The 24,321-nt window shown below is 38.3% G+C and overlaps 2 protein-coding genes across 7 annotated transcripts in view; both read left to right on the top strand.

The window, feature by feature from the left end:
• Nucleotides 1-3,150: 3,150 nt before the first annotated feature.
• LOC103813701 (secreted frizzled-related protein 5-like) lies at nt 3,151-6,364 on the top strand. Its single transcript, XM_009087035.3, has 4 exons — nt 3,151-3,437; nt 3,971-4,140; nt 4,982-5,074; nt 6,054-6,364. Exons 1-4 carry the CDS (start codon nt 3,151-3,153, stop codon nt 6,362-6,364), a joined length of 861 nt encoding a protein of 286 aa, XP_009085283.3.
• A 1,367-nt stretch (nt 6,365-7,731) lies between these two features.
• The window catches only part of HDAC10 (histone deacetylase 10), a 480,741-nt gene continuing 464,151 nt past the window's right edge, over nt 7,732-24,321 (top strand). The window contains exons 1-21 of one of the 6 annotated variants that reach the window (XR_007776553.1): nt 7,732-8,020; nt 8,383-8,455; nt 9,283-9,417; nt 9,715-9,811; nt 10,460-10,557; nt 10,633-10,737; nt 10,934-11,002; nt 11,625-11,751; nt 12,234-12,299; nt 12,656-12,715; nt 13,067-13,156; nt 14,403-14,509; nt 16,161-16,228; nt 16,719-16,983; nt 17,589-17,679; nt 19,054-19,139; nt 19,621-19,674; nt 20,287-20,371; nt 20,812-20,997; nt 22,756-22,915; nt 23,620-24,013. Coding sequence is in view for 5 of the 6 variants with exons in the window: in XM_050969754.1 (XP_050825711.1) it covers nt 8,391-8,455; nt 9,283-9,417; nt 9,715-9,811; nt 10,460-10,557; nt 10,633-10,737; nt 10,934-11,002; nt 11,625-11,751; nt 12,234-12,299; nt 12,656-12,715; nt 13,067-13,156; nt 14,403-14,509; nt 16,161-16,228; nt 16,719-16,983; nt 17,589-17,679; nt 19,054-19,139; nt 19,621-19,674; nt 20,287-20,371; nt 20,812-20,997; nt 22,756-22,915; nt 23,620-23,645 (2,040 nt within the window). In the remaining variant the exon portion in view is untranslated. Of the gene's footprint in view, nt 8,021-8,382; nt 8,456-9,282; nt 9,418-9,714; nt 9,816-10,459; nt 10,558-10,632; nt 10,738-10,933; nt 11,003-11,624; nt 11,752-12,233; nt 12,300-12,655; nt 12,716-13,066; nt 13,157-14,402; nt 14,510-16,160; nt 16,229-16,718; nt 16,984-17,588; nt 17,680-19,053; nt 19,140-19,620; nt 19,675-20,286; nt 20,372-20,811; nt 20,998-22,755; nt 22,916-23,619; nt 24,023-24,321 lie in introns of those variants that run through there. The other 5 variants (XM_050969757.1, XM_050969755.1, XM_050969758.1 and 2 more) reach the window with 5 other exon arrangements.

Genomic DNA, 24,321 nt, shown 5'->3' with positions numbered 1-24,321 from the left:
TTTTTGTGCAATCTGAAGGTTTAGACAGTGTGGCAACAGTAAAACAGTTTACTGTGTTCACATAATCAATCTGTGTGTATATTTGCTTGATGTTTTTTCCCCACTGTGAAATGAGCAGCTGAGTATTTGCAGAAAAAAGGAGAATTTATGGCACAGCAACATGGGTGCTGCAGGTTATGCTTCTGCCAACATCTGCTGACCTGTAGCACTCTCCAGCCAGTGGTAATCTACTCTGCATGCTCACTTTTAATAACTGTTCTGCAAGACTCCTGCTAAAATAAAAATTAGAGAGGCTTCCTGTCAAACCAAGTTCAAAGGTAACATCTGCTCATGAAGAACATGAAAATAATTAAGCCTGAGCCAAAGCACTGTCCCTTACTTAAAAGTGACCTGGGAATGAAAAGGATGTCAAATTGGTCAATTCCTTAATAAATTATTATACTGAAAATAGCACAGGGTAAGAAATTTGACCCACTTGAACCAAGTCACTTCCAGAAGAGAATCAGAAGCTCCCATAAATGATTTCTGACAGAAGATGGCTATCAAAAATTACTGAATTATGGATAATTATCTCACTTCAGAACCACCCTTGGACCCAGAACATAGGCATCCAGCAAAAGCATTTAGGCATATTTTTCTCTGAAAACTGGTGACAATTCTTCAGTCCTTGAGTACACCAAAAGTCAGCTCTCCAAAGGCAAAGCATCAAAAGATAGTTGGATGCCTTTAAGAGACTAAAAGATACTTTAAAGCACAGCTCCACAGTGGCTCACAAATGACCTCCTCCCTGGGAAGCCTGGCAGGAAGCTGTCTGAGACACAATTATTTATTTCAAAGACAGTTCCTATGGAGACTAAGTTTGCCAGAGTAGGTATATTAGATGACCTTTGTCTCACACTCTCTCGTTATGCTTGCTACTGTTCTGTCCATCAGTCGTGATTCAGGGCACCTCTCAAACCAGCAGCCAAGGTTTTGGGCACAGCTCCTCCTCCTGCAGAGCAGCACCAAGGGCACAGCCAGAGACTCAGCACCCTCCTTAGCTGGAGTAACCAGGCTGGGTCAGGTTTTAAGAGGAGTCAGGTTTTCTTGTAGGTTGTGAGACAGTCAATGAGAAAAACACAAATAAAAACATCTAAATAATTGAGAGACCAAATAATCTTTCTTACTCTATGTTTTATACCATTTAGAAATCTGCATGTAATAGCAGGCTCCACATGCAAGAGATCTTTCACCAGAGATCTTGCCACCTACTTTCAGATAGCAATCAGATGAGAGAAGTATTACAGAAGACTATCACTGGAGACAAGGAGGAATTTGATTAATTTCATAAAATTACAAGACAAAGGCCTGTGCAGTTAGCTCAGCCTGGACCTGCCTATTCTTGGGTTAAGCAACTTTGTGAAGTTGTTCACTGAAAATGGCAGCAAGAGGAGCTGTGTGAAAGTGTGCCCTGCAGACATACCTGTGTAGATTTAGCAAGGGTGGGACTCTTACTGCAGGCTCTAGCTGCCTAAGAACTTCATGGAGCACCTGTCAAAGGGAAGCTATCCTCAGGCCTAAGTCAGCCTGTTTAGGTGTTCAGCTCCTCTGCTTTGAGGTGAGCTAAGGGATACAGAGCCACATTTGCTGGGATAAAAACACCATTTGGCAACAAAGCATGAGAAGAAAAACTGACCGTTGTTTTAAATACATTTTTAGTTCCTGAGACCTTGCATGCTGTCATTTTTTTCTACTTATTTAAACAGATGCTGTCATTTTACTATAGGTCAGAGCAAAGAAGGCAGCTAAGGAAGAATCAGTAGGGGGTTGTCTTTGGTTTCAAAGATGCTAGGATTAGTAACATAACCCTTAAGTATAAACATGTAAATTATGTGTGAAACATTGTCTAACCGTGCTACATCTCAGTATAAGCACAAAAAGCTATAGTTTCTCAAGAAGAGTATTTCAATCAAGCATCAGTAATACTAGATGATACACTATTATGAACATACTTATTTTACAGTAGATCCATCTACAACTTATTAATACCTAAACATTTCTGCCAATAAATCATGTGAGCAGGTGTGGAAATAAAAATTAACACCCATAACTAACTGGAAAAAAAATTTCATCATATAAAACATCTCCACAAAATGCTATGTTTAGATCTTCAGCTTTTTAAATTCATAATCTGACTTTTCTGTTCATAATATGTAAACTATGCATTACTCAAATCCTTTTTCATCTTAATCAGTTCCTATCTTCTCTATATCAAAGAGCTGTACTAATAGTGATAACACCATTTTTTTTGCTATGAACAGGAAAAGTACACATCTGGTATAATTTGCTTTCATACACTTTAATATAATCGTAATTTATTAATAAATAGTTGAAATGATGCATTATTTGAGCATTTTTAAATGTAGACAGCTTCATTCAAAATAATAAAAATATGTTACTGCTTTTTTCCTGAATAAATACTGATAGTCACAACAGTGCTACAAATTCAATTCTGTATTTTCAGGTGTCTATTAAAATTAATAGAAGTTGAGTCTTTTCGCATGTCGCAGAACAGGAATCCAAATTTCCAGTCAAAATACTCGGTTAATGGCAGATGTCTGTCTCTTTTACAGTGCTTGACAAAAGAAAGTGCCTCTTGTACATTGTAAAACCGTGGAAGAGACATGGGCCATTAGCACAAGCAAAACATTTTCACTTGATAAGTCAATCTGGGCTGGTTTTTCTGTCATGTCAGCAGTGTCTGAAAACAAAGGAGACACAGAAGCCCCAGGAGACAGCATGTCTGCCCAACCCTTTTTCTGGGGGATCTCTTAATTTGTTTTTGAAAGCACAGTGAACCTTCCAGGTGTCAAAGTTTAATATGCTACCTAGCATGCTGCAGCCAGTGACACCGTGGGACGTGGGAAAGGCTCTTCCAAATCAGTGTCCTTGGGGAACATGCATCTAAACTTTTTCTCCACCTCCCTGGCTGTCACAACAATCCCTTGATTAGGCAATAAGACCTGGTCTTGTCTCAAGTGATTTGATAAGCAGTTGATAACCAAGAGTTCATTAAGCTCGTGGGATATATAAGCCACAAGGTTTTCAGCATGCCACTGCACTTGAGTGGTTTGACAGCTCCCTGTTCAGCAGCCCAGGAGTCACTGGAAGATGTTATTGACTGCAAAGATACTTGTTTTTGCCGTGAATGGTTTCCTAAGAGTGGCAACAGCCTTGGACATTGGATTATCCACAAAATGCGTGGTGATACCCAAGGAGATGGGCATGTGCCACATGATTGGATACACTGAAATGAGACTTCCCAACTTGATGGGACACACAAGCATGGCAGAAGTCATCCTAAAATCCAGCACCTGGCAGCACCTCGTACAGACAGACTGTCACCCCCACGTGAGGACGTTCCTGTGCTCCCTGTTTGCACCCATCTGTTTAGATACGTAAGTATCACAGCCCGGCACAAAACTCCAGCCTTTATTTGCCAGAACAGGAAGGAAATCAAATGAATGTTTATCATAATCTAAAGGTGATCTCTACTTTTTCTGAAGTAATTCTGTTAGCTTTTTTGTATTCATAAAAAGAAAAAGTACTGAAAACTTGTTCCACTTCAATTTTAGTTTGCCTTGGGAACATGAATGATGTTGTCAAAGGATATAATGTTTTATTTTGTTACAGCTGAACTTTATTCTTATTCATTTAGCTTGAAGCACCTACTGTGAATAGAATCAGGCTCATACTGAAGCTTTTCTCACGTTGTCATAAATGCATTTTTAAAGTCATAACTAAATATTGTAAGCTCAGTCCATACAGAGACCGCTTGCATAATTTGCACAGCTGCTGCTTCTGGAATAATATTATTATTGAAGGATGTTAAATGTCAGCAAGGCTGTTGTACTTTGCCCGGGAATCAGAGCTGCGATAGTTTCTGTTACCCCTGAGCTCCCTGCCTGAGCCCGGTATTGCTCGCACCCAGGTTCATCCATCCCTGCCGGAGCATGTGTGCCGCTGTCCGCGCCAGCTGCGCCCCCGTGCTCCTGTGCCACGGGCAGCCCTGGCCGGCCAGCCTGGACTGCGACCGCTTCCCTGGCGACGAGGACACGTGCCTGGCACCTCTCACCAAGGACTATAACTACCTGCACAAAGGTAGCTGGGAGGTGGGGAGGGGAGGGTGGCCATGGCCCGTGTTCCCGGGGACGCTGTCCCAGGACAGACATTCCGTGGTTGATCAGCGCAGCCCGGGGTGGCTGCACTGCTGCGGTGTCCGTGCGGAGGGGCGGCGGAGTGCCCGCGCTGGCACTGCCAGCTGCAGCAGAGCCCCGGGGCTGCGGTAGTGCAGGAAGGCAACATCACCCTGCCCAGCTGTGGGCAGTGCCACAATGCTGGAATTGCTTTGAGGTCTCTTAATAGACTTATCAACGGCCCTTGTCACAGATGATTTTATGTGTACAACAAACTGGTTCTCAGAACAGCTTAGGAAAATTGGGATGGTTTTATCTGATTTTCCTTAAAGAAACAGGAGTTATCTGGCATAAATATTCAATTCTTCAAATAAACTCACATTTACTATGGAAAAGAGTAAGGTTGAGTTGCTGTTAGCACAGCCAAATTCATGTATATTCACAGGCTTAGTGCAGCTGAAGCCAGAGGGACTGACAGAATCACCTAACCCCTAACCTAACCCCTTACCACCCACTGTAGTTGTGTTAAAAATTATACTGTATCTGTTAGCTTATTTGTTGCTGATAATTGATCTTGTCAGTCAGAACAAGGGCTGAATAGGCATGGAAAATGAAACTCTTTTTCATCTCTAGCCTTGTTTTCAGAGAAGTTTGTTGACTTTTTACCTATTATCATTTGCCCTGTATTTGATGTGTATTTTGACTGTCCTTTCTGTGATTAAACAGTGGGTTCTCAGCTTTGGCAGCAGAAAATTAAAACTAATTATTCTAAAAGATAACAACGAGACTTTGTAATTTCTTATCAGTCCTACCAAAGCCTACCTGCCAGACTTGCCCAGCAGTGGAGGAATTCTTTACACACAAAAGAGTTCTTGAAGTTTTCTGTGACAGTAACTTTGGTAAGTCCTTGCTAATGTACCTGGTGTTAAAGAGACTAACAACTCTTCTGAATGCTTTAAAAGTAGGATTACAATTAGTGACAGTTTCTGCAGGGATTTCAAAGGATTAGGAGTTTGGCTGCTAACTTAGCTTTAGGTTGATTTTCAGAATAAGTTATTTCTAATCTTAATATAAGGAGGATTTATTGTGCATTAAAGAATTATCAATGATCTGGTTTCCTACCAAATAGCTGTTCTGGTCTAGTTGGCTACAGTATGCTTTATGGAAAATATTTCTGTCAAAAGCAGCCAAATAAGCAAATTTGTCTTTTATTAGCATTTAAACAGAAAGTAAACCTTTAGTGTTTTACCAGTATATAGTGTATCTTTGCTACTTTTGTGAACGAGTTTTTTTGTGATGCCCAACTTACTGAGGAGTGGAGTTTGCCCTAGAGACTTCCTGGAAAGCCTTTGATGGTAGTGCAAAGACTTTCATCAACTTTGGATGGCATTAGATCAAGAAATACAGACAAATGTCATGCTACAAAGTGTTGATGGAGTCAGGTGGGGTAGGTAGATGCCTATAATGAAAAGGGAAAATTTAAATGGCTGGTGTCAGCAAGCCATTTTTGCCTAGGGGTTCCACACATGGACGAGGTGAGTATCAGGAAAATTACTTGGGCAGTTTTGTCATACAAGAAGACCAACAGCTTACAATTTGTAATTACTCAAAGTCTGACATAACATGGTGATGGTAAAAATAAATTACTCATGCTTGTGAAAATATTTTTTCCTAGTCACCTAATTCAATGGAAAAAACCCCCTTTACTACATAAAACTTATTTTTGAAAAATATTTTCAAATTCTGCTGGAAAAGGCCTCACTATACTCTGTCATAATCATAAATTATGATCATATTTTTAAGGAATTTTCACTAGTACTGTCTTCTATTGCATTTGAGAAATGGTCTGACTTGCACTTTCTTTTCCTTTTTCTTTAGCAGTGAAAGTAAAGCTGTCCAAGAAGAGAACAGCATTTGAGGACCAAGAGTATAACATTGAATGCCAGGTGGAATTCATTACCCAGGGCTCACTGTTGCCCTACGAAACCCAGAGTATGATACAACAGTGGCTGCTAATTAATGAAAAATGTATAGAGAGGATGACTCCAACCCACCGTCCCATGGTGTATCTCCTTGTGGGGAACATTGAAGAGGGCATCATTTTAGTAAAACAGGTTTATCGCTGGCAGAGGAAGGACTCCCAGCTGACTTTGGCCACTCAGAAGTGGAGACACCATAAATGCTTGTAAATATTTATCATATTATTTGTAAAAAGATGATTATATTTCTCATGCCAAACCTGTCTTGTAAATAGGAATGTATTATAAGTTGAATATAAAGCTTTCATTTCCTTTTAAATGGTACTGTAAGTTGAACTCAAACCACATTGTTATCAGGCTTCCTTTTGGTAATGTTACAGCTACTCTCGTCCTGTTTGAACTTGGACAGCTATGGATAAATGTTTCTTTGAGTTATGATTAAAAAAATTGTAATATGTGCAAAACCCAGCATAAACCAGTTTCACATCCAGCTGTTTTCAATGCATTTGTCTATACCACGTACTCTACAATTTTCTCCAATTACCTAAACTTTTTCTTGCCTAATGTTTAATGAATCGGCCTCATTGTTTCCCGTTGGAAGGAGGCAGCCCTCTGCTGGTTGCTTTCGCCGGAATCAGAGTGGAATAAAGAGAAGAATAATTAACACGGTATGTTTGGCCCCAGTCGCAAGAAAATTTGGTTACTGGGTGTCATAAATCAGATCCCTGCTACTGAAAATTCCCTTTTCATTTTCAAACACATTTCAAAAGTTAATTTATAAAATTTACCCGTTCTCCAAATAATCTGCAGGGAACTAATGGAGTCAAAAATATTTTACAAAAAATTACAGTAGGCACATGATTAGCATCCTCATGGTCAGTGCAATACACTGAAATTAAAGGCTACACGAAGATGGACAGAATTTGACTTAGTTTTATAAATGTATATAATAAACACAGTAACAGGTGGTAATACATAAATTAGAAACTATTTTAAAAATACAGTGTCTATTATTATACTTTCTTGACACAAATACAAGGCAAGTTTATGGACAGTAGATTTCTAAAATTGGCACCTGTAATGATCTGGGTTTCAGATACATTACCCAAAAGTGCAGGTTTGTATCAGGTTATGAATTGAATGTGATGACACCTGTTCCATCACTTTCTACCATGAACTGGGAAATCTAGTAGAAAAAGGCGAGGAAAAAAGCCGTCATTAATCGGAGCTGTGTACACGGCCCGGCCCGCCTCGGAGGGGCAGGAGAGGCATCAGCGCCCGGACACGTCACTCTGCGGAAATGGAGGAGTCACCCCTTTGGTCCAGGCTCTTTCTTTATTTTTCATTATGCCAGAGGATGCCACACAGCCCGGGGCTGGGGGTTGTTTCGCCCTTGGGTCAGTTCCACGCTAAAACCCATCCAGCGGTTGCACTCCCCGGAGCGCCGCGAACCGCGCCGCGAACCGCGCCGCGAACCGCCCTCCTGCGCGCCCGGGCGGGGCCCGGGGCGGGGCCGCACTCGGCGCGCCCACAGCCGGGCCCGGGACGCACCGCCTCCTGGCCCTCCCCGCCCTCCCCGGCCTCGGAAGGCGTCGGCCGGGGGCTGGGCTGGGCTGGTTCCGTCAGAGGCTGCTGGTTCCGTGGTGGGTGAGCGGACGGGCTCCGCGGCCGGCAGCGCCCTCGTATACGCTCTCTGCCCGTCGGCTTTTTTATCTCTCTTCAGCGTCTCTCTGGGGTTTGTGAGAGATCGATGAAGCTCTAAACCAGACAGATCCCTGTAACTGTTGTCTGCGTGGTGTATGAAATCCTGTTGTTCCTACTTTGTGGCTTTGTAGCTCACGCTCTGCCCCGCGGCCAGCCGCACAGGTAAGTCTGTGTGCGACGGAGGGAGGAGGCGGCCTGGGCTCGGAGCCTCCGCTGCTTGCGCGGGGCGTTCGGGGAGCTGGGTCGGCCCCCGCCAGGAGTGCCCAGCTCTTGGGCATTCGGTCATTGTGAATCCTGCCTGCCCGCACCCAGTTTCGGTGGGTGCACTTTTGTCAGAGTCCTTAAGGTTTTCCTTTGATTTCGTTCTGTAAGTGCTGTAAGTGTAAAGTACAAAGTGTAAAGTACAAAGCTGTCATGGGGGCAGGTATGCTCTGTACTTATATTCTCACTATCTAGTGTAATAGTAACTGGTTTAAGTTTCTTCTGCTGTGAAATATGTGTCCTGATGTTTTTGTTCTGCTCAGTTGTAGCAATGGCTTCAGGAACAGCGCTGATTTATGATGAGGAGATGACCAGTCACAAACTACTTTGGAGTGAGTAAGTCACTGCTGTTGTTTTTATTAATAGATTCTTATTAGGACTTGTGAGAGCACTACCAAATAAATGCATGTTTTGTAAATGTAATAGGAAGTATCTGGTGACACTTCCTGTCATTTCCAAGTAATAAGAAAGTCTTTCCTTTAGGAGGAAAAAAAAATATTAACAGTTTGTATCTAGATATTGTAAAGATTATCTGAAACTGGATTTGAGAAGCTGCAGGCATCCAGTCTGGGAGGCCTTAACAAGAGTTGTTAGGATGAGGTGTCTGAGTAGCCCCCTAAATAATGTGCTAAGCTAATTAAATTATTTATAAAATAAAGTACCATTGGCTTGGAAAAGTGTGTAGATATACTCACTCAGCTGAAACATGTCAATTACATTCAGTTAGAAATTGGTATATTACTTAAATTTGCAGAAATTAGAGGAGTTCCTTTGCAGTGCTCAGAGTAACAATCCATTGTTGTCTTCTCTCCCACACCTGCTTCTCCTCTGTTCACCTTCTTTGTAACCTACAGCTTTTAATTGCAGCATTTCTGTGTCTGTAGTTAAGCATTGCAACTTTTTACAAGTGAGAGAAGATATAATTGTATTTTTTGGGTTTGTTTTAAGATTCGTTTTTGCTTACACATTTTAGAATCAATTTCTGACCCAGTTCTGAAGCAGAAAATACTTAAAAAGTTTTTTTCCATTTTTACTCTCATGTATCTCTCTTGGAGGGTAATGAATTTTCTTAAAATGGGGAGTTAAAAGCTAGGCTTTATGAAGTGTATTAGTTACCTGTGCTTGTATAGTATTACAGCAATGTAATTATTGTTTATTTTTAGTCCCATTTGTGATATTGAAGTGCCAGAAAGACTTTCATCCTCCTATGAGCAGCTTAGAAGTTACCATCTTGTGGAAAGGTGTGTCCATGTGCCTGCCAGAGAAGGAAGCGAGGAGGAGATCCTGTTGGTTCACAGGTCTGAAACATAACTTTCATTCAGAGTAATTCAATGAAACAGCAGATCTCATACCTCCAGATTACATTTTGATCCATTTGAAAAGAGTGTTCCTCCATTAATTATTGGAAAATGTGTCACAATGTTGAGTATGGCACAGGTGCTGAATTCTGAATCTGCTGTTCCACTAAATCTACATTCTCACTCTGTGGAGTCTTAAGCAATGAATGGTGATTTATACATAGGAATGCAAGTAAACTTCTAAAAAATATTAATAGTTGCTTACTTAAGTGTTGTGTTAATCTCTTTCCCTTGCAGTTTTGAGCACTTGGAAGTGGCAAAAAGCACTCAGACAATGAATGAGGATGAGCTGAAAAGGGTCTCTGAAAATTATGATGCATTTTTCTTTCATCCGGTGTGTAAGTTAAACTGCTTCCTCTATTGGGAGTTACAACTATTTGTGTTACTGCACCTTAGTGGCATTTTTCTAAGAAGGAGAAGATTAAAAATACTTTTTTTGCTGCTGGTGTAGTCTCACATTTATTTATGATATTGTAATTTTCTGTTTCTAGTTTAGTATAATGCTGTAATTTAAATTGTTCAAGTATCCTGTCATCTGTTTTGTAATTGTATCACACCAGTATCATGTACTACTCAAATTTTAGCTCTGTTTTTGTCACTTAATGTCACTGGAGACCATTAGTGACCTCCAAATTATATTTTGGTAATAATTGCTCTTAAATGTTGTTCCATGAAATGGAGATGAAGTCTTCTGTGCTACGTTTCTGTAGAGTTTCATTCCTTATTTTCAAAGATGCCATGTTATTCCACTCAATACATCCATCTCACATTTTTGACTGCTCCACAAAGAGCATCCTTATAAAGATTATAGTGATCACTGGTAATCAGAGGGGAAAGAACACTGGAGCCTGTGTTGTAAGGTTCTGTTTCAGCTATCTTTGTATAGCTTCAGTGGGGTAGAATTATGTCAGGACAGTTTGCTGTTGGGATGCTAAAGCATTCATGGGTGCCTTGTTTAAGCTGATGAGTTTCTCTTTCTCAGAGCAGTTACCACTGTGCCAGACTAGCAGTAGGAGCAGCTTTGCAGCTGGTGGATGCTGTGATGGCAGGAAAAGTACGCAATGGAATGGCATTAGTCAGGTAAGAAAATAGGTGAGGAAATTTCACTTAGCAAAATTTCTTCTGTTGTGAATAATTTATAAAATTTTGGTTCAGACCTCCAGGTCACCACAGCCAGAGGAATGCAGCTAACGGGTTCTGTTTGTTCAACAACGTGGCTATTGCAGCAGAATATGCAAAACAGAAATATGGTCTGCAGAGGTAAGTGCTTGGTTGACTCTAGAGAAGCTTTTCATATGTAAACAACAGTTTGACATTGTACTAGTTTAGATTAATGTCTAGAGTTTTCTGGGTGTCATGTTCCTTTTGGTTCAGAAAGGATTTTTCATATATACCTTCTGTAGGTTAAGATGCTGTGTCTCTTCCTCTGAATGTTTTCTTTTACTGATCTGTACAGAATCCTAATTGTTGACTGGGATGTGCACCATGGGCAAGGAACTCAATATATATTTGAAGAAGATCCAAGGTTTGGAGGGTTTTTTTTCTTATTTAATGTCAGCTGTTAAAGATTCCTTACCTTTCTAGAGAATAAGATTTCTTAAACTTCTAAAACTAGAATCTTGTGAGACATTCGCCTTGATACTTTAGTCACTCTGTTTTTCATTTGTTACAAATCAAAATAAAATGTAAAATCTGTTCTACTTTAAAGAATATCAAATAAATAAGCAATTTGATTACCTTGGTTTGCCACTATTTAGGTAGTACTTCTATTCTCTGTTCATGAATCTCTCAGTTGAAGTCTTCAAGTAGTAGTTGGATAAAATATGTGAGCTTTATTTTTTTTTTTTTTGAGAAGTGACATAAGTAGTTTCTAGAAACAAGCCTGCTGTTCTGAAAATTCCTTGTATTTGATCTGTGTAGAGTATATGCTTACAAGACATTTTTAGCATGTTAATTTTTAGGTTAGTTTTGGCATAGGGCCTAACTTTAACAATTTTCACAGTCTAAGTTCTTTGAGAGCACTAAGGCAAAAGGATAGGATGGTTTTATTTTCTTGCTTTCAGGCAATGCAGTCACCACGTTTAGGATATAAAGTAATTTTCCACAATCTTTTTGTCAAATTGGGTTTCTATTTTTTTTATTTTCAGTGTTTTGTACTTTTCTTGGCACCGCTATGAACATCAGGAATTCTGGCCATCACTCAAAGAATCTGATTACGATGCTGTGGGTCTGGGAAAAGGAAAAGGTTTTAACATAAATTTGCCTTGGAATAAGGTAACTACTGTTTACAGCACAACAAAGCAAGTGCAATAGTTTTGTATCTCATCCTTTATGTAACACTTTGTGAGTAAGTGCGCTGCTTCACTTGCTTGGCAAATGTCTTACACAGTGTGTATCCTTCCTGTCAGGGGAAGGTCTGCTGGAAAAATATGGCTCAGAATGTGATAATGTTTGAACAATAAAAGGGAGAGAAGAATTTACACATTCATTTTTACTTGAATATCTTGCCTAGCCATCAAATCAAAAAGTGTTTCAGGAGACAGTTACATCCATCCTTATTTAGCAGAGAACTGAAGCTCTTAAGATTAAAAATGGTGGATATTTATGCACTTTACTTAGAGGCTTTTTTTACTGTACTTCATAAGATTCTCTCATATTTAACTTTTCCTATCTTTCCCTAAAATCTCAAAGAACCTTAGGAAATTGATCATTCCAACTGGAAAACATGCCCGCCCTGGGTTTTTCATATTTTTCAGGTTGGGATGGGAAATTCAGATTATCTTGCTGCGTTTTTCCATGTGTTGCTTCCGATGGCTTTTGAGGTAATTTTTTACTGCCAAAGAGCACTTCTTAAGTGTTAAGCAGGTACCATTGAATATTTTAAGAAATGCAGTAATTACCAGTAGCACAGTTAATGCACGTATTCTGTTGATATGATGTTACCTTGATCAACTGAATAGTATTTATGGAATTTTAGCTATTAAAATATTCAACACAATCATCTGCAACTTCTCCAGCAGAACAAAAATAGTGTAAAAGGGTAATGTATTCAAGGAGAATCCTTACTTGTGTTCATGTTCAAATTGAAATAACAGCTGATTATAGTACAGTTGAAATCCCATACAAGACTGAAAAGAGGACCTAAAGATGTGCTGCAACTGTCTCTCTTTTATAACAGTTTGATCCTGAACTGGTTATTGTCTCCTCTGGATACGATTCTGGAATTGGTGACCCTGAAGTAAGTAACTTGTGGTCTTTGTGTTGTCAGTCATTAATCTATTAGGAAAATATTCCTACTGTTTTAATGTCCTGTGATTGCTAAGTGAAATTCACTTTAATCAAGCTAAAAATACATGCTGGAATCTTAAGGCTGACCCAAGTTCATTCAACATTACAACAAGACATTTAAAGACAGGCTATTCCATATGTGTAATTGCTGTGTTGGTTTTTTTCACCTTCCTTAAATGCAGTTGGTTCAGCATTCTGTTTGATATAATGCGAGGCAAGTGTTCTGGTCCAGCTTGTTTGTTTGGGTTTCTTATCAGTGTTTTTGAATCAAGGTGTCATCAATTTTTTTTCTTTGGTTTAGGGTCAGATGAATGCCACTCCTGAGGTTTTTGCCCACCTTACCCATTTCTTGATGCAGTTAGCTAATGGAAAGCTGTGTGTCATCCTAGAGGTAAAGACTTTTTAAATGTACTCCCAGGGGAAAGGTCTTTGTATTAGCTATTTAGGGCAAACTAGAAGCTAGGAAGCAAAACTCCTTAACAAAATAATTCCTTATTTTTATCTTTGTTTTGAGTATCAGGAATGCAGAAATGGCTAAGATTTGACAGCACTCTTACACTATAGAGTTTTGAAACAAAGGAGCCATATGCTCATCATTCAAAGAAACATGTCTTCCACAAATCTGTTCAGTTCTTGTGAACAGGTATTAGTCTACTGCTCTTGACAGTCCCAAACTCATTAAAATGTATTTAGTGAATAGGCTGTATTACCAATGTGTTTACAAGTGTATCGTACTCCAGGAGATTTTATAAAACCTGTAACTTAAATATACTCTTACTTAGTAGTGGAACACTTAGAAAATTTCCTTTTTTTTTTTTTTTTTGATTTAATGACTGTATGCAGGCTTTAGGAGCTCTTTTTTATTCTTCTTTTAAACAATTAAAATGTTTTCTCCTTTTGAAATCTAGACTTCAACCCCCTATTTCTACTGCATGTTAGAAAAATAGTGGCTTTTCAGGTAAATAAATGTGTGGAAATACTGCTGCCAATAAGGTCTTCAAGAGTGAACTGTACATTAATTGATTCACTTGGCCTTTTGTTTTGTATGACCCTTCTTCCATCATCCTTTTCAGTAGCAGGTTATGGATATTTTTTTCTATTAGCTGGAGTGCAAGTAAGCATTCACTCCTACCACAGATGGTGTGACTGCTCCATAGGTGGATAGATGGCTTCCTGCAGGTCACCTACCAATCTTAAATCCATCTTGTTCTCCAAATTCTGCCAAACTATTAGGCAACAACGCCTTAAGTGTCAGACTGTGGGAGATTTCTCTCGAACAGCCATTTTGGAGGACAGTGATAGCATTTGCCTTCTAAGGAGTGTTTCACAAGGATTGTTGAAGATGGCATATTGTGATGGAAATGGAGAAGGCATTTGTTTTTATGGCAAAGTAATGACTGATTTCTGAAGTTACTTAAACTGTGACAGAGGGAGTTCAATCATGAGATGCCAGTGGTTCAGCAGGTGGTCACAAAGTTACTGTTTTCATATTGAAAAATCATTGACTTAGATACACTTGCATATCATCTGTTTCTGTAAATGAAGATATATTTCAAAAGAATAGTTTGTTTTCTACGTTGAAATTCAGAGAGATGTTAAAAGTACTTGTCCCTTAGTTGACACAAAATACTTTTTAGGGTGGATACCACTTGAAATCATTGGGTGAATCAGTGTGCATGACTGTAAAAACTTTGCTTGGAGATCCTGTGCCTCAAATAACTGGAGAAATGGCACCTTGTCTAAGGTAAGCATATAAAGAATTTTAGAACAACCAATGTGTTTTTTAAAGAGTCTAAAGACATGCATGCTTCGAACATTTTGCTCAAGTAAGGTTTTAATATATTAGTTTATAATATATTGTTTTCTACTTCGGATAACTTGCATTTTTAAAAAGTCATCCAAGGTAGAGTTTTATATTCTTTTGTTTCTGAAATTACTTCAAGTTGCGACATCTTATAGCATAAAACTATAAGCCATTTTATCCTTAGGCCTTGTTATCCTAGAGAAATCCATCTCACTCAAGGCTGAGATAATCCTGCTGTAATCAAGGTAATACCAGTTATCTACAGCCATCTATCTATGTATTTGGGAATGTATGCAAGTGCAAGGATTAGTGCATCAGACCCCAGAGCCACTTCAGTCGCTGTAGTACAGCAGTAGCTGGGGCAGGCCTTTCTCATCAGTGAGAGCTGATGCTATGCAAGCCAGTCTTGATGAATTCTTGTGTTTCTGGAATTTGGAGCATGGAGGGCTGCAAAAGCACTTGACTATGTAGAACTGTACCAAGATAATTAAATTTCAAGTCTAACTTCTTTTTGGAGGCACTAAGACTGTGTGTGTACAGCGGTGGAATATGACCTAGTAAAGCATTCTGAACCTTGGGCCTGAATCAGTCCCATATCTAAAAAGTGTTTTTCTCTCTACCAGTCTGCACGATCTCCTCCATATCTCCATGTTCTGTCCTCCATCTTTTTTCCCAGCTCAGTAGCTGTCCCTATGCTTTTTCTAGCAGAAATGCTCCTCATGCACTTTGGTGGCAGCACCTCCCAGTTGGCTAAAACACTTTGGTGTTAGTTAAAACTCAGAGCTTGGATCAGTCAGAGAAGCAGTGTGGATATACACAGATTGTGGGCTGAGTTTCATTTGGTAAACTGATGGAGCAAAACAGGTTATTTTGCTCCTAGCGTATCACGTAATCCCTCTGTGTCCTCTTTTTCTTTTCTGCCAATTGTGGTATCTCAGATTGCTGTCATCCTATGTCATAGAGAGTTGATTACATACTTATCCAGCATATCAGTCCAGCTCCTGAACACCTTACAGGTAATCTGCAAGTCTGTGGAATTTCTTCTGGATTTAACACAACCTGAATCATGTTTGTATGATAGCTGATGCAATGGGACCTTTTGCCAATAGTGCTGCAAATACCAGTGATAATAAAAAGGAGACTTCAACACAAAGAATAGCAGGGGATGTGATTTACCTAGTTCCTGAACAGATTGTCTTGCTTTTGAGTCAATCTAATTAAATCTTTACATTGTGTAGATAAAATCTCTTGGCAAGACATTGACAGGACAAATTTTTCCTGAATTCATACAGGTGTGCTTCCTCCAACAGCAGGGTTGGGATTTCACTCAATGTGTAAATGTGTGTACATTGCTGTACACACATTTACACATTGAGTGAAATACACATGCTCCTCACTTTTCTTTTTTGACTCTCCAGTCTTTTCAAGCAATGTGCCTATTGACTCTTGTTCTGTTTTGGATTCTTAGAAGAAATCAAAGTTTGTTCATTTTCAGTTGGATTTTTTGGTTTTAAGTTTTTGTTGAGGTAAGTTATGATTCCTCTTATGATTTTCATTGTTGCTAATACTGTTAATCTGGTTTATTTTTTAGTGCTGTTGAATCTATTCAAAATGTGAGAGCAGCACATAAACCCTACTGGAAATGGTTGGCTTATGAAGGTAGTTTCTCTTCATTAAAGCAAATATTATTGATAAATGGATTTATACAGAAATTGAAAATTATTAAAACTAATACCAGTGGTCTAAACTAATTGAACAAGCAGTTATTCATCAAGTGACTGATGAAGCAGTATGGGGCTTCATTTGAGGTCACATCTTCAGCTGGTCTGAAAAAAACTCTCTGAAGCTGGCAAACATCATGCCAAAAAGTAGCACTTTGATATCTTTGTTTGAGGATGCTGTTTTCTTTGTCAAAAGTAGGGGCATAAGCTTCATTACAATAAATGACCTTTCACTAGATGAAAACAAATGTAGTAGCACTGAAGAAATAACATCTGTGTCAGGAAACATTGTAGGTAGTGCATAGGAATAAATATGCATACTATGAATACTGATGTATTCCATTTGTGAATAAATATAGCCAAATATTAACACATTGCTTAGAAACTAGAAACTAATACCTGTGAAACCCATCTTTCTTTTCCTCTAGATACATCATTTGTGCAAAATTTGAGCACCAAATCACACTTAAAGAAGGCTAATTCAAATCCCTCCACAGAAGATGAATCTCAGATAACTAAAAACAACACTGTCAAAGTGGAAAGGTTTTTGGAATTGCACATGCAAAATATTCTATTTCCAGTGCCTCCCATCAAAACAGCAACAACTGGCTCTGAAGGTTCAGAACATTTGCTTCCTGAACACGTTCATCTGGTGAAGGAAATGGACAAAACAGAAATAAAAGCTCTTGTCAGGTTGGTCCTGTTTATTTTATTTTCCACAGAGGATGAGAGGTCCCTGTCCAGAATGTCACCTAGCTCTGTGTCTGCCATGGTCATCATTTTGGCCTTAATCTACTCAGTTACAGCCAGAATTTCTTCCTTTATAAATAAAGATATTTGTTTTGTATAGTAGTCATAGCCTGAAATCCTTTAAAGAAATAATCAGAATACTTTTATAACTCTTTCAATAGGGATAGGACATCTAATGTGACTGTATTAATTTAGAAAGAGATTTTGCCAGGAAGCTGTCTTAAAGCTCTGTACTCACTTTTAGCTGGAAAAAATACCAAACTGCTCTGATTTGAGAAATGCAATGTTTGGTCTTGACTCTGTTTCCTGAATATCATCGGACATTTTTGTTTTCTTTCCAGTGCAGAATGGAGACAGGTTTAGGGAGATGAAGACTGTCAGGCACCAGTGTTGTCATCTTCCTGCTAGAGCAGGTTTCTGAGAATCAGTGTGTAGTACTTATATAAAATTGACTTCATTAATACTAACTGCAAAGCACTTTATCACTGTCCTCTTTGAAGACACTATTGCCTCTAACCTAGTTTTTCTTCATATGATTTCTTTTACAGTGACTTTTATGCAGACCTTGTGAAAGAGGACAAAACTTTGCTCTCTCTTGGCAGTATGTTTGTGATCCTAGATAAAATACTTAAGAAGGAGGTAATAATATACTGCCTTAGTCTTGGGGGTGAGGGTGGAGTGGGACTCCTCTGATTTTTTGCTTCTATATTGTTACCCAGATACTAGTTATTATTTATCTCCACTAATAGTGGAGATAAATAATATAGATTAGATAGATTAGTCCACTAATCTCAGCTACAGTGTGTTTGGCTATGAGAGTGAGCATGCAAGATGAGAAAAGGACTATTTAGGCATAGCTGTTAACCCCAATCCATCTTTCTAATCATCTTTGGACAACTCATTGTCAAGGCTTTCTGTAGGTAGTCACAGAATATGACTCCCCAAGAGCCTACTTACTGCTCTCAGACTCACGGGGGAGCCAAGCATTAAGTCTTCCAGTGAAGGGGAGCAGAGATTGCTGTATCAAGCACCAGTAAGCAACAGCAGAAATCTGAAGAAATGCCAGACTTTCCTGTGTCAACATGCAAAGTTTCCACAGTAAATTTTGACTTACATGTGCATGCATGCACATACTCTTTAGTGGTGTTTTCAACAGCTCTGCTGTATGCTCTGATTGTGAACAGAGTAATTCTAGTTCAGTGTTTCGATTCTTGCAGGGTCAGGAATGAAGAGAGGGCAGGTTTAAAGGGTGCATCTTCATATTTATGTGTAAAAACATGGATGATCATAGAAGAAGAACTGAAAACAAGTTTAAAATATTACATCATAATAAGTCACTCTTCCTTTGAGTGAAAAGCTCTCTTTAAGGTACCAGGCCTACATGGAAGAGTAACTACCACAATTGCCTCTTCTAAGGCATTGTGCTCTTGGAAGGCACCTGTAAAGATCCCGGGGACAAATTTCTGACATTATAAACTGCACACAGCTCCAGGAGAGCCTATGAATAGATTTTAAGAAATGGTTACTGGTAAAAAGAAGTAGAACTTCTAATGAGTTGCAGATGTAAGTTAACTGTTTGTGCTGACAAAGAGGAGGAATGAGGGGGAAGCATATCTTTTTGCTTAGCTTTTATGTAGAGTTCAAAGCACACACCACAAATGAACACTCAAGGGTTGACTGAGTAATGTGGCAATTGTATTTTCCAGAAAAAATAGCTTGCCTAGGTTAAAGGAAGAGTCAGAATATTCAGGAGCAACCTTCTTTTCATAGAGTGTATTTTTCTGCACAGTTTGCAGACTATTCTAGAGACCCAGTAAACACGGCCTTCCTCTGGAAAAGTTATTTTTACAGTTGCCTTCTGGTATAGCACCATACTTTTGAAATAATATTGCAGTATAGGGCATAATAATCAAATACGGCCTTTTTGTAGAAAATAATTAATACAGCTGTTACACTTTAAAAATGACATGATCTTTTGCAGCATTGCTTCTGAATGAAAAATTTGTTTTGTAGGTGTGCAATGGAATTGCAGCATCACCCACAGCTGCTCTTTCTGCTGCTGTTGCACTAAGACATTCTGTTCGTTTTGGATTTCAAAGGTGAATTTGTATGTTTGCATTTAGAGCCCGTTGACAACATGTTAAAAGCAAATACTAAGGGTGGCAAATATGGCGAATTGCCTGTGAAACCTTGATTTTAATATAAATAGCATGCTCACATGCATAGCATTTTCAACATGTAATCCAGGTAACAGTGTATATGCCAGCAACAACCTTTTGCCTTTCCAGAGGCAAAAAAATTGTAAGGATGATGGCCGTGATAGCCTACACGTTGTCAGATTTCAGTTGGCTTTGGCCTGGGGACAATTTTTTGATTTTTGTTTTTCCTCCCCAGTATTTGATGGAAGAAATGGGGTTCCCTTGAGCTGTCCTAAATGTATTTTATTTCTATTTTTAATTGACCAAATTCAGTATACATTCTTCTTAATGTTTCTAATCTACACACAAAGTTTTATACAAATTGCACTAACTGGAAAAAAAAAATTAATTGTAAATATATGTAAATTTTTGTTTCCTGCAGAGTGCTTTGTGTATTTGTTGGAGACATGCAGATGATACCCAACACAGAAGATGGGTGAGGCCTCCCTTTACATTAGGGGGTACAGTCCCAAGGGCTTTCTGAATGTTCATAGGTGTCTATATGTGTGATGAAATCTGCACTAAGGAACCAGTCATGAGCTGACATTTATGAAGTTTAGCTTGAGACATAATACAAAACATCCCCAAATACATCTTCAAAGAAAATTTTCTCTAAATGCTGTTTCATGCATTTGGTGGTAGGTTTAAAGTATAATCCTTCTATGTTAATTGAAATTTAGATTGCTATTGAAAATACAACATAATAAATAAAGCAATTGTTAATTAAATAGGAGACCTATCTCCCCCATAACTTCAGAAGGCACATTGTGCTGATGTAGAGTTCCTTATTCAAAGTCTTCTTTACTTACATATAATTCTTTTCTACCTTCACTTTTTCTTAAAAGTAATTTGCCAATAGTCTTTAATCATCTCTTTAAAAATACCAAAAAAAGGATTTCAGTTTTAATTGTTTACATTTTGGAATGTACTAATGCAAATAGTTATTTGCTCCTGAATTTGAATTAGTATTTAGACAATGAAAAACATCCCCTTTTTATCCCATTGGAAAATTTTTGGTTAAATACTCAAGTGGGGTTTTTGTTTACAGAAAAATGCTTGTCATAAACATCTGTGAGAAAGAACAGTCTAGAAAGACCAGCTCCAAACACTATATTTCTCTAAACTGGAAAGAGGTAAGATTCACTTTCTAGAAACGACATAGGAGAAATTTTTTTTAACAGAAATAATAGAATACATTTAGAAATTTATAAAATTACATTGAGAAGTACACCCCTTACTCCACTTTGGACCTTTGAAATTTTTTCCTTTTTTTGGCCTTGACACATTACTACTCCTTCCCAGAGCTTTAGAGTGTATTAAAATGCATAGGTTTGAGGAAACCTCCCATAGTTCCTACAGTTCATCTTCAGCAAGGCAGAGTTACACTGCAAAGACACGAAGGAAAAGATGAATAATCCTGCCTGTTTAATATAAAAATTGCTGGGAAAATAGATCAGTATTCTGTTTCCTAGGCCAATCAAAAGCTTTATGAGAGTCACCTTTCTGTTTTGTTTTATATCTGGAAATTTGGGGCTTTATATTTGTGCTAACCAATTTGTTGTTGTTGTTAAAGGATGCTGGAGGAAATGATTTCTTTTCTGCTGTACTTGGATTCATTCTTCCTGTAGCATATAGTTATCAACCAAACCTAACAGTAATAGCTGTTGGACCAAACAGGAACCTTGGAATAAGTGGGATTTCTCTGCTTGTTGCTTTACTACGAGGATTAGCTGAGTCTCGAGTTTTTGCTGTGATTGAGGTAAGAAGTGGTGCTAAGCCATGGTACTTCAAATTGTCTTGCAGAGACACCAGTAGGAACTGCTTCAAGCCTCCCAGTAGAAAATACTGGCTGTATTTATGCTGTCCTTGGTACCCCTGAGCTCACAGCACAAACTGCCCAAGGTTCTCTGTCCTGAGAACAAGACAAGGCACAGTTGCACACTGAGCTCTGGGCAGCTGTCACAGCCTGCACAATGGAGAAGCTGAGGCATGAACTCCAGCCCATGGTGATGTGTGTGGACCATAGATGTTCTGTCAGTTTGCCACAACTTCCATTTTTATCTGGGATCCACAGCTCAGTTGTCTCCTGGAAAGAGGCACTTCCTGTCTGTTAAATCATCTGGCCTCTTTCCATCAAATGTGATTGGAAGCAGCCTGCTGTTCTGTTCGTAACAGACCACTAAATTTCCTCTCATCTCCCTGGTGCTGTGCTTTGTCACACACAACTTCCAGCCTAAAGAACACAAATCAGAAGGGCATATATCCTTCAGGTGAACTTTATTGGAATAATACATAATTGAGGGCCAGAGTACGCCAGCTTTGTGTTTCAGGTAGAGAGCATGGGAAGGAAAATAAAAAATATAGGGACTTTTCCTAGGCTTTCTCCATATGCTACCACACTAAGGATGCTTAAATTTAGGAGCTGGAGGCTGTATCCAGAGCAGTGATCAGTGTCTCTGAGTGTGTCTTCCATGAATTTGTCTAATCACATAAAGAACTCAATTTCCACTCTTGGCCTCTCCAACATCCTGTGATTGTGAGTAACACAGTTTATCTGTGTGATCTATGAAACAGTAACTTTTGATTACTTTTGTGCCTTCTAGTTCTTCTTCAATGAGAAACAACAAAAAATTGTGCATGTGTGTTTATTCTAATCTGTTTCCCAGCAAGTTCCAAAAGCCATGCTATTCATTAAGCTGCCAATTAAGTGGATTTTTGACATAATTTATTCTGTAATTTTCTCAAATGTTGTTTAATTTACAATGCTGATACATAAATTGGCTAAGCTAAAATAATTTGTACATTGATATGCAGTATCAAAAAATAATGTATTTGCACTCTACTAATTAGGAGTATGAAATGGAGAGAATTACTGATATTCTGAAGTGTAAACTCAGACTATAAAAGGATATTAGGCATACATGTTAAAAAATGATTGATACTTTTATCAGGTAGCTCTATAACAGGATCATGATTTTCTAATGCATGTGTATGGCTTTTTAGAGTACTTGAAAAATGCTTCTGTCTCTTAAAAACAAAATAGTATTACAGTCTTCCAAATGTAATCTTCATAGAGCATCAACATTTCAAATCCAATTTCTGCAAGGACATGATACTGATTTAGACTGAGAAGTCAAAAAGAGTAAATTTCTTGAATAAGCAAAAGACATTACTATTTTCCACTCATAGAAAGTAAATGATGCATGAAGTAAGCAAGCTCCATGCTCCCCTTAACCTCATAAGATTTTCTGTCTTTAACCCAGCATTATTTCTTTTCAGTCATAAAGGGAAAAGTGAGATTCTTTCTCCATTTGAAAGAAACAAGTTTTACAGCAGATGAAAATTATTTTACATTTTTCAGAAAAAGCCTCAGTTTGAACACATTTTTATTTGAAAATGGGAGTTGCTCATTCCTGCTACTAATGCTAGCAACTGAATTACAAAAGCTTGTTTTAAAATATTTCATGTATCACTGAAGAAAGCTTGGTTCACAGGGGTATTTTTTCTTCCTAATTAGGACACAGAGATAAGTTTAATGCAAAGTGTAGCCAAAGCATTAGTGGGTGCTTCTACACCTCCCTTTGGAATTTATGTACCTCCTACCCAAGAAAAAGTAAATACAATAAAAGCATTAAGAGACCAGTTCCAACAGGAATGGAAAATGCTTCAATGTTCAGGTAAGTTGTCTGATTTTATCTTTAACTCTTATATACTGTAAGTTTCTGAAAAGATGATACATAAATACAGCTGAGTCCTGTATGTCAGTACGACCAGGTTGATCTGGTGAAATGTGAAATTCTGAATGTTTCTAATGGTGAAACCCTCAATGCTTCTAATTCTGCCACTTGAGCTGGAAAGCACCACATTTCATAGCATAGCAACTGTACCCTTGGGACTTAGAATACTGTTACTCTAAAATTTTGGAATGAAATTACCAAAATATGTGCTTAAAAAATGGATAACAAGATGTGCCCTGGCTCTGATTGCTGATGTGTTTTCTGAATGTAGTGCCAAACCAGATGATATTTTTAAATGTTTACCTTGTCTATGAATAACTCAATAATGATTAGTCATGATTAGATAGATGCAAGTACAGTTACAAAGAGCTGAGGATCAGGCACTGCATTTGTAGAGGAATCAGGCCAGGCAGGTATGTATGTTTTCAAGCATACTTGTCTAGAAACATTTCTTTGCTGAATGACTTCTGTTTTTCAACAAAAAAAGCAATTATCCAGGTGGGTATCTCTAAAAGAAAATGTCATTCTTTCAGAAGAAATGTCCAATACCAGGGGTCTGGTTCCAATAAAAATATTCTTGTTGGGTCAGGAATCATGTAATGAGCTTGGTTAATAACTGGTTTTCTTATTGCTGTTCTTTTCAGTGAAGGATGGGATTTCCAGAAATTGATTTCATTTCAGAATCATTTTACAAAGAAGAAGAAAAGGAAAATATGAGGACTTCACTCTGCCCTCTTTTCAAGCATAAATTGCCAGTATAACAAATAACTCCAAATCTCCAGAGACATAGTAGTGACCTAAGGCCACATCATGTAAATTCTCAAAATTAAACAAACATCCAAGGCAATAGCCATGATATGCCTTGTTTTGTAGTATTCCGGGTATTATTTAGGGATCATTTTCAAGAGCATTTTTTTGTTATTGTGACTTCAATAATTTGACATTTTGATTTCAAGCACTTCAAATGATGTTTATACTAGTGATCCTACTGGGTTCAACTTTATATCATGTGGAATAAATAAATCTGTCTTTGCAGCTGTCTTTTTTAATTGTTCAGAGTGCTTTCCTTCTCATTTGTTTTAGTTTTCAGATATTGCTGGAGGGGAAATTATACCCATCCTTGACCATTTTGAAATTAAAATCTCTTCCAAAAGAAAATAAAAGCTATGTGAAAGATTTTTCACAAAGAGCTGAAAAGCATTAAGATGTTCTGTTTCAGTTTAGTTTCTTTGAACTGACCTTTGAAGTCCAAAAAAGTATTTAAATTGAAACTGGCTAGTGGCCAAACTTTAGCTTCAGCATTTTTCCTTACAGGAAATTTGTTTCCTGACAGGAGATTTTGCCAT

The sequence above is a fragment of the Serinus canaria genome, chromosome 1A (genome assembly GCF_022539315.1).
Source record: "Serinus canaria isolate serCan28SL12 chromosome 1A, serCan2020, whole genome shotgun sequence".
NCBI lineage: Eukaryota > Metazoa > Chordata > Aves > Passeriformes > Fringillidae > Serinus > Serinus canaria.
Note: the sequence above shows the minus strand (reverse complement) of the source record. Positions and strands in the feature narration are given on the sequence as shown.